At 43.5% G+C, this 10,391-nt stretch overlaps 1 protein-coding gene across 1 annotated transcript in view; it reads left to right on the plus strand.

Moving 5' to 3' along the window:
- The window catches only part of CUBN (cubilin), a 242,374-nt gene extending 234,958 nt beyond the window's left edge, over nt 1-7,416 (plus strand). Inside the window, exon 67 of the mRNA XM_058297911.1 lies at nt 6,987-7,416. Within this exon, the coding sequence (XP_058153894.1) occupies nt 6,987-7,094 (108 nt within the window). The 3' untranslated portion in view covers nt 7,095-7,416. The remainder of the gene's footprint in view (nt 1-6,986) is intronic.
- Nucleotides 7,417-10,391: the final 2,975 nt, after the last annotated feature.

Genomic DNA, 10,391 nt, shown 5'->3' on the forward strand with positions numbered 1-10,391 from the left:
AGTGAGAGTCTTCCAATCTGTTCTTTTTAAAGTTATTTTTGGCTATTAGAGGACTCTTACCCTTCCAGATAACTTTGATAATTGGATTTTCCAATTCTATGAAGAAGGCTGTTGAAATTTTTATTGGGTTTGTGTTAAATCTGTAAGTCATTTTGTGTAGATTTGACATTTTAATGATATTTAGTCTTCTAAGCCATGAACACAGAATAAACTTCCATTTATTTAGATCATCTTTGGTTTCTTTTAGCAATGTTTTATAGTTTTCTGAATACCATGTCCTTTATGTCCTTGATTAAGTTTAGTTCTAATATTTGATTCTTTTAGTCTCTATTATAAATGGATTTTTTTCTGACTTCCTCTTCAGATTACTCATTACTTGTGTATAGAAATGCTATTGATTTTTGTGTATTAATCTTATATCCCGCCACTTTGCTGAAATTGTCTATTAGTTCTAGTAGCTTTGGTGTGGATTTTTTGAGATTTTTCTAAGTATATGATCACATCAGTGTATAGTGAAAGTTTTACTTCTTGTTTCCTATTTGGGTACCTTTTATTTCTTTTTCTTACCTAATTGCTCCAGCTAGAACTTCTTTCTAGCACAATATTGAATAACAGTGGAGATAGTGGTCATCTTTGTCTTATTCCTGATCTTAGCAGGAAAGCTTTCAGTCTTTCACCATTGAGTGCAGTGTTAGCTGTGGGTTTTTCATGTATGAGCTTTATCTATTGAGAAAGTTCCTTCTATTCCTATCTTTCAGAATGTTTTTTTATCAAGAAAGGATGTTGTATTTTGTCAAATGGCTTTCCTGCATCAGTTGAAATGATGTGATTTTTCTTCTTCAATTTATTAATGTGATGTATTACACTGCTTGATTCTCTTATGCTGAGCCACTCTTGAATAGCAGGCATAAAGCCCACTTGATCATGATGTATAATTTTTAATGTTTTTTGGGATGCAGTTAGCAAGTGTTTTGTTCAAGGTATTTGCATGCATATTCCTTAGAGAAATTGTCTGTAATTTTCTTTTCTTGTACTATATTTGACTTTGCTATTAGGGTAACATTCGCTTCATAAAATGAGTTTGGTAGTGGTCCTTCCCATTCAGTTTTCTGGAAGAGTTTGAGCATTACTGGCATTAGATCTTTAAATGGTTGGTACAGCTCACCTGTGAAGCCATCTGGTTCTGGATGACTGCCTCTGTTTCTTTGCTTGTAATTGGTGTGTTGAGGTCTCTATTTCTTCTAGAGTCAATGTGGTTTGTTCATGTGTTTGAAGGAATTTGTCCATTTCATCAACATTGTCTAGTTTTTTGGCATACAGTTGTTCATAGTTGCCTTTCTCATTTCTGATTTTATTTGCATTTTCTCTCTTTTTTCTTAATCTAGCTGAGGATGTAGCAGTTTGATATTGTTTTTTAATTCCAAAAACAGATATTGGATTATGTTTGTGAAAAGGTCTAGGCATATTAGATTGTATTGGATTCAGAGGTTTTACTTTTATTTGATTGTATAATGATGAAGGCTTTGATTGGACCACATCAGTAGGACATTGAGTCCCCACCCCCTTGGTGGGGGCGTCTAACAGATAAAAAGACAAGGCACAGGAATTAGTTGGAGTTTTGAGCTAGACGCCAGGAAGTAAACACAGGGAGAGAGCAGAGCAGCTGACCCTGGAGAGAAATGAGCCCCAGGGAGGGAGGAGCCCAGGAAGCCTGAGCCCTGACAGATGTCGGCAGCCATCTTGCTCCAACATGTGGCAACAGACTTTGGTGAGGGAAGTAACGTATGCTTTATGGCCTGGTAACTGTAAGCTTCTATCCCCCCAAAAATACCCTGTATAAAAGGCAACAGATTTCTGATATTTTGCATCAGCACCCCTTTGGCTGACTAATACAAAGGGTTATCAATTCTGTTGAACTTCTCAAAGAACCAACTTTTAGTTCTGTTGATTCTGTGGTTTTTTATTCTCTATTTCATTTATTTGTGCTCTAATCTTTATTACTTCTTTTCTTCTGCTTGCTTTGGGATTGATTTGCTGTTCTTTTTCTAGTTCTTCCAGGTGTGCAATTAGGTCTTTGATTTTGGTTCTTTTCTTCTTTATCAATTTAATCAATGAGGGCTACAGATTTCCCTCTCAGCAATGTCTTTGTTGTATCGCATAAGTTTTGATATGTCATGCTCTAATTTTCATTCTTCTTGAGGAATTTACTGATTTCTTTTGCAATTTCTTCTTTGACTCATTGATTATTAAAGTGTATTATTTAATCTCCATATATTTGTGAATTTTCCCTTTTCTACCTGTTATTAATTCCAACTTTATTCCATTATGATAAGAGAAATGCTTTGTATAATTTTGTCTTTAAATTTATTGAGATCTCACATGTCCCAGAATATGGTCTATCCTAGAGGAAGATCCATGAGCTCTTGAGAAGAATGTATACCCTTCTATTTTGAGGTGTAATGCCTATAAATGTCTGTTAGGTGTAGTTCAGTTATAACATTATTCATACTCTTAGTTCCCTTATTTATCTTTTGTCCAAATGTTCTATCTAAGGTTGAAAGTGGAGTGTTGAAGTCTCCAACTGTTATTGTAGAAATATCTTTTTCTCCCTTCACTTTTGCCCATGTATGTCTCATGTATTTGGGGGCACCTAAGTTAGGTGCATAAATATTTATTATTGTTATTTCTTCTTGGTGATCTAGCCCTTTTATTAATGTATAGTAACCTTCCTCATCTCTTATGACAGTTTTGCATTTAAAATCTATTTTACCTGATATTAGTATCACTATACCTGCTATTTTTTGTTTTTAGCATGGAATATCTTTTTCCAAACTTTCACTTTCAGCCTGATTGTGTCCTTGAATTTATGGTGAGTCTTTTGTAGACAACTAATAGATAGCTCATGTTTTTTATCCATTCTATCAGGCTGTATCTTTTAATTGGGGAGTTCAATCCATTCACATTCAGTGTTACTACTGTGAGGTGTTACTTACCTAGTCCATTTTATCCCTTGTTTTCAGTTGGCATATCGTACTATTGTCTGTCTTTTTAAACCTTTCAGTTTCTCTTACTTTTATTCTCTATTTCTACATGTTTTTCCAGGCCTCCCGCTCTTGTCTTTCCCTTTCAGGATGTAACACACCCTTTCATATCTCTTGTAAACATGGTCTTTTGGTATCAAACGCTCTCAGTTTTTGTTTGTGAAGACTTTAAACTCATCTTCATTTCTGAAGGATACTTTTGCCAGATAAAGCATTCTTGGCTGGCAGTTTTCCTTTTCCACTACCTTCAATATATCATACCACTGCTTTCTCACCTCTGTGGTTTCCAGTGAGAAATTGTCACCTATCCTTACTGAGTTTCCCTTTTCACTTCTAAGTGATACATTGCTTCTATTGCTGCTCTCAGAATCTATCTTTGGCCTTTGACATTCTGAATACTATATGTCTCAGAGTAGGTCTATTAGGATTTATTCTTTTGGGCCATGGTGTCCTTAAATATGGATATTCATGTCTTCCATAAAGGTTGGAAATTTTTCAGTCAGTACTTCCTCAGATATTCTTTCTGTCCCTTATCCAGTCTCTTCTCCTTCTGGGACACCTATAACATGTATGTGCATTTCATATTGTCATTCAATTTCCTGAGATCTTGTTCAATTTTTTTCAATTCTTTATGTTCTCCTGTCTTTTCAAATTCAAATGTTCTGTCCTCAATTTCACTTATTCATTCTTCTGCCATTTCCAATCTGCTTTTACATGCCTCTACTGTATTTTTTTTTTAAGATTTATTTATTTATTTTTAATTCCTCCCCCCACCCCCGGTTGTCTGTTCTCTGTGTCTATTTGCTGTGTCTTGTTTCTTTGTCCACTTCTCTTTTCGTCAGCGGCACGGGAAGTGTGGGCGGCGCCATTCCTGGGCAGGCTGCACTTTTTTTCGTGCTGGGCAGCTCTCCTTACGGGCGCACTCCTTGCACGTGGGGCTCCCCTACGTGGGGGACACCCCTGCGTGGCATGGCACTCCTTGCGCGCATCAGCACTGTGCATGGGCCAGCTCCACACGGGTCAAGGAGGCCCGGGGTTTGAACCGCAGACCTCCCATGTGGTAGATGGACGCCCTAACCACTGGGCCAAGTCCGTTTCCCTCTACTGTATTTTTAATCTCATCCATTGTGTCTTTCATTCCCATAAGCTCTGTTACTTTTTTTGCAAGCTTTCAAACTGTTCTTTATGCTCACACAGTGTCATCTTAATGTCATTTATCTCTTTAGTCATATATTTCTCCATCCATTTAAATTGATTGAGGAGGTTTGTGTGAACACCATTTATTAGTTGTCTCAAATCCTGAGTGTCATCTAGTGTCATTTGTTCCTTTGGTCGGGCCATATTTTCCTGTTTCTTAGTATGACTTAGCTTTCGTTGATATCTAGGCATCTGATTATGTTGAGGCTTTTACTCTTGATCAATTTTCTCTCTTGCCTTTTCTCTTGGTTTTATTTCACAGCTCTTCTTTGATTTTTAGTTCATTTTTTTTTTCTATAATTTTAAGCTTGCCCCTTTCAAGTTACCAAAACAGAGGCAGGGAGCCACCAGTGGGGCACAGACCAGATCTGTGCTGCCTTGGAAAGCATCGGGAGGCCAGCCTGTCTGCCTCGACGTCCCAGCTGCCCGGCAGATGGTGCTCCTTGGCAAACCCTTCCGTGGAGATGAGTCCCTCGGTCTCCACCAGCTGGGAACCAGCGAGTCATGGCGGTTACATTCGCCAGAGGAGCTTCCCTCAGCCGTCCACCGCACCCTCCTCTTCCCAGGGAGGGTCTGTCCTTTCCCCTCTCCTCTGGCCGCTCAGCCGCAGGCTGCACCGAGGCTGTTCTCCTCAGAGGTGGGGGGTGGGTGGCGTTCCAGCCATGGGGCATCAACTCATCCTTTCCCTCTGGCCTCTCGTCCCTCCACCCCCAGTGCCCCCAGGATGATGCGTCAGCACTCTCCTGGCCTGCAGCTCCCCTGGGAGACTTCTGTTTTGCAAGAGAGCTTCGCTCTACCTGAGCTACTCCGATGCCATCCTGGATCCCAATCCCATAGCATTTTAAAACTTTATTATTTTTAAAACCGATAAACGTAATGTTCAGAAAAGTCATGAAATAGATAAAGCAAAGGAAAGAGAAACCCTGACAGCCCTCCCACGCTTTCTTCCAGGCGTCTTTCTCTGCACACATCTGCCGATCGCAGTTTTATGCGGTTGGGGCTGTCTTTTTCAGTCCTCGATGCAGCGTCAGCATCTTACCACACCAGTGACAACATGCGTGTCACGTTCAGTCCTGTCAGGGCTCGGCCCGGTTTGCGTGACTGAGCTTACCTGGTGGGAGTTTAATTTCTCCCACCACCTGCTCCTGCGATGGTACCCGACACCCTCCGGGGCCACTTCTCCACACACAGCGCTCGACGTGGAAGAAATGCCGTCCCCAGCCCCGTCAGCCTCGCTGGGACTCTGGGTGTGACCCTGGGCACCGCACGGTGCCTCATCAGCCCTCAGTAGAAATGCTTCTAAGGGAGGGAAAGAGGTGATTTTCACCATTGCGTGACTTTCTATCTGCGAGGCCCAGACGTGCTGCCCTCTGGCGCTCAGCGACAGCCCTGTGCGTCCCTGAGCTGCTCCGCTGCTGGGACCTGCTCAGGGGCCTGCGTTCTAAGCACAGCTTCTCTTGGGCCTGGCTTAGTTCCCCCAGTTGTGCCTTTTCCTGTCAGATGCAGGTGCGGTTTCAAGTGCACTCGCTTTCCTTTTCACCAAGCTGCCCCGACACCCTTAGCGTCTCAAGGCCAGTTCTGGTCCTCGAGCAGGGTGGGTGGGGAGGAGCCCTCCCCTCCCAGCCGAGCCCCTCAGGGCGTTTTCTCTCGTGATAAAATGAATGAGCTGCTCACTGCAGCTACGGCATCTGAATACGCAGACGTGGAAGAGTCACAGGGCAAACCAAGAGGAGAACCGGAGCCTGTCCACGGCCGGCGGACCCTCGCCCTAACCGTGCCCTCGGAGCAGGAAGTGGGAAGCTGGGAGCGCTGTGGGCACACTCAGCCCGGCCTTGCGTGCCCCGCGCCTTCCCCCCAGGGCCCCGTATCAGAGTCTGTCTGTCTGTCTGCGCTTGTGACACGCATGGGCCCTCAGCTGGGGCACCGCAGCCCCCTGCCTGCTGCTGGCCAGGCCGGGCGCTCGGCCGCTGTGGAGGGTCAGCGCCCACTTTGGGCCTGCCTGTGTCGTCCTTAGCGCCGAAGCAAGGCCAGGCCACGGCCGTGTCATGGGAGGCATTTGCCATGTGGACGACTGGGAGATGAGGACAGGCCGCCCACCCCACCCTCCACACGTGCACACTCACAGACAGACATGCACACGTGCGTGCACACACCCACATATGTCTCACATGCACATACGTGCCACACTCATGCATGATGCACGCTCACACACGCACACTCACACAAAAATGCACATGCATGCACACTCACAGTACATGTTCATGCACATTGGGGGAAGATATAGAAATAAACCTCAAAAGGAAATGATAAATATTTAGACCGAAGAGCAGTATACTTTACTCATATGTCATTTAGTTGCAAATTCAAGTACCCTGAGAGAAAATTAAGATTTCAGTAAGAACTTGAATAGAAAGGTCAAGTTTTAAAAAATAACAGCTTTGTTGAGTTGTAATTCACACATCACGCAGTTTTCTATTCAGAGTGCACAATCCATTGGTTTCTTGTGTATTCAGAGTTCTGTAGCCTTCACCACCACATCACCCCAAGCCGGTTAGCAGTCGCCCCCACTTCCTTCTAGCACCCCACCCTGAAATAGTCACTTGTAAAGTGTCTACGTTAATTCTTAGCAAGATTTCTTCCACGGTGTGCATGACTCTGCTCCATCCTGTCCTCCTTCACAGGCTGTCTTTTCTAGAAGAATGTTCACATTCGTGAAAGTGACCGGCTCCCTTCTCCCTCTGCTTTCAGGACACTGACATAGCTCCGTTCGTGGCCTCCTCGCATCAGGTCTTCATCCAGTTTCACGCCGAGTACGCGACGCGGCCGTCTGCGTTCCGGCTGACTTGGGACAGCTGAAGATGCAGCGCCCGCCCGCCGTGGGCGCCACAGCAGGGCGGCCAGCGCGTGGGGCGCGGGACACAGCCCGCCCGGACTGAGTAACATGAATGCTTGTATTTTCCACCAGAGTATGCGTGCAATCAAGGTGTGAGCACCTTCAGATTGATGGTGCATCCTTCTCACTTCTGATACTCTGAGCTGACATAAAAAGTATTCATTAAAAAGATGGAAAGTGTTATCCCATAATGTACTGTGAATTGTTAAGGATTAATGACAAGTAGTATGATTTTCACTGTGAATGTGTAATTAAGAGTAATAAACATTAATGAATTGTTCACAATTATGTTGCATTAATTTTTTTCACATTTAAATTGCAGTAAAATATACATAACTTAAAATGTACCATTTTAGGCATTTATCAGTGCACAGTCCAGTGGCGTTAAGCACACTGTCAATATTGTATGGCCATCGCTACTGGACCCAGAACTTTCCCGTCATCCCAAACTGAAACTGCCCCCCTCAACAAGTCCCTGTCACGCCCCCACCAGCCCCTGGTCACGTCCAATCTGCCTTCTGTCTTGATTCCAGACATGGCATAGGAGTGGGCACATACACTCCCCCTCCTTTTGTGCCTGGCTTATTTCAGCCAACATGGTATTTTCAAGGTTCCTCCATGTCTTAGCGCAGAGCAGAATTCATTCCTTTTAAGACTAACATTCCCTGTATGGAGAGACCACATATTTTACTCCACTCCTCAGCTGATGGACACTTGGGTTGTTTCCACCTTTTGGCAATTTTGAATATTGCCTCAGTGGACATCACTGTCTAAATCTGTCGCAGTTCCTGTTTTCCATTCTTTGGGGTCTATGACCTTGTGGAATTGCTGGGTCATATGGTAATTCTATGTTTAACATTTTGAAGAACTGTCAAATTGTTTTCCATAGTGGCTGCACCATTTTACATTCCTGCTAGCAATGCACTAGGGGTCCAATTTTTTCACATTCTTGCCAATACTTGTTATTTTCCATTTTTAAAAATAATTGCCATCCTAGAGTGTATGAGGCAGTTGCTTGTGGTTTTGATTTGCATTTCCCTAATAAATGATGAGGCTGAGCATCTTTTCATGTGCTTATTGGCCATTTATAAATCTTTGTTAGAAAAATGTGTATCTTTGTCCATTTATAATGTTTTTTTTTATTGAGTTGTAGACATTATTTTTATATTCTGGATATTAATCCTTTATCAGATATGTGATTTCCAAATATATTCCCATTCTGTGATTTTCTTTTCATTCTCTTCATATTGTTCTTTGAGGCACAAAAGTTCTTAATTTTGGTGAACTTCTATTTTAGTTTGTCAAAGAGTTGCTGATGCAAAGTACCAGAAATGGGTTGGCTTTTAAAAGAGGGATTTATTTGGGGTAAAGATTACTGTTTCAAGACTGTGGAAAGTCCAAACAGAGGTGCCGTGAGAGGTGCCTTCTCACCCAAGTCAGCCGGCATGTGGTGAAGCAAGATGGCGGGCGGCTCTGCTGAGGTCCCAGCCTTCCCTCCAGGCTCCCTGTCTCCTCTTGAGCTGCTCCGTGGTCCCAGCCTCTTGAGAACTTCATGCTTAAGCCATCCTCTAGTCCTCTCTCATATGGCAGGATAAAAATGGCAGCTTCCTTTCCTGAGTATGTGTCTCTCTCTGTGTGCCTTCATTTTTATTAGACCCAGCAAGAGGGCGGAGACTCAACATGACTCAAGCCCCACTGACATGGTCCAATCAAAAGCCCAAAAGCAATCTTACCAAGTAATCTAATCAAAGGCCTCTCAACTGAATTTAATGCAATCAGAGGTGTCATACCTACAGCAATAGATTAGTTTAAAAACATAAAATTTTTCTTTTGGGGATTTATAAAATAATTGCAAACTGCCATAGCTGCTCATCTGTGTTTTCTTTTTTTTAAAGATTTATTTCTCTCTCCCCTTCCCTGCCCCCCCCCCCCAGTTGTCTGCTCTCTGTGTCCATTCGCTGTGTGTTCTTCTGTGACCGCTTCTATCCTTATCAGCAGCACTGGGAATCGGTGTTTCTTTTTGTTGCATCATCTTGTTGTTTCAGCTCTCTGTGTGTGCAGCACCATTCCTGGGCAGGCTGCACTTTCTTTTGTGCTGGGCGGCACTCCTTACGGGGTGCACTCCTTGTGCGTGGGGCTCCCCTATGCAGGGGACACCCCTGTGTGGCACTGCACTCCCTACGTGTATCAGCACTGCGCATGGGCCAGCTCCACACGGGTCAAGGAGGCCTGGGGTTTGAACCATGGACCTCCCATATGGTAGGCGGATACCCTAACCACTGGGCCAAGTCTGCTTCCCTGTGTTTTCTTTAGTTCCTTGTGTTTTTGTTATCATACTTGAGAAACCATTGCCAAATCCAAGTTCGTGAAGATTTTCCCTACGTTTTCTTCTTAGAGTTTTTTAGTTTTAACTCTTAAATTTATGTCTGTGATCCATTTTGAGTTAATTTTTAAGTATGATTCAACTTCATTCTTTTGCATGTGGATGTTTAGTTTGTAGCAGTTTATTATTTATGAATTCCAAAAATAGATACTGTATTGTGTTTGTAAGCTGGTCTGTTCCTCTGGGTGTATTAGATTGTGTTGGATTCAGAGATTTCACTTTTATTTGATTGAGTTGTGATTAGGGCTTTGATTGGGGCATGTCAGGCCATGTCAGTGGAATGTCAAGTCCCTACCCTCTTGGTGGGTGGGGACTCACAGAGAAACCACCAGGCAGAGGAGGGAGATTGGAGTTTTGATCCTGTAGCCTGGCAAGTAAGCAGAGAGAAAAGCAGATATGTGAGGAAAGAGAAGAGTCTCCGTTAGAGTCTCCATTAGTCGCTCTTTCCCGGGAAAGGGAGATGAGCTGTTTGCCTGAGAGTTCACAGCTGACCTTGTGGAGTGAGCAGAACAGCTGAGCCCAGAGGGAAATGAGCCCCAGGAGAGAGACAAGAATTATCCCTGCCTACGGCTGATATTGGAAGAAGCTGGGCCCATTGAGCCTTGAGAGGAAGAGGAAGCCTGAGCCCTGGCAGATGTCGGCCGCCATCTTGCTCCAACACATGGCACCAGACTTTGGTGAGGGAAGTAGCTCAGGCTTTGTGGTCTGGTAACTATAAGCTTCTACCTCAAATAAATACCCTTTATAAAAGCCAGCAGAGTTCTGATGTTTTGTATCAGCACCCTTTGGCTGACTAATACACAGTTGTACTAGCACCACTTTTTGAAGAGATTATTTGTCTCTTCAATTTACCATATATAAGGGGGTGTATTTCTAT

Source organism: Dasypus novemcinctus, chromosome 5, assembly GCF_030445035.2.
Source record: "Dasypus novemcinctus isolate mDasNov1 chromosome 5, mDasNov1.1.hap2, whole genome shotgun sequence".
In the NCBI taxonomy this organism is placed as follows: domain Eukaryota; kingdom Metazoa; phylum Chordata; class Mammalia; order Cingulata; family Dasypodidae; genus Dasypus; species Dasypus novemcinctus.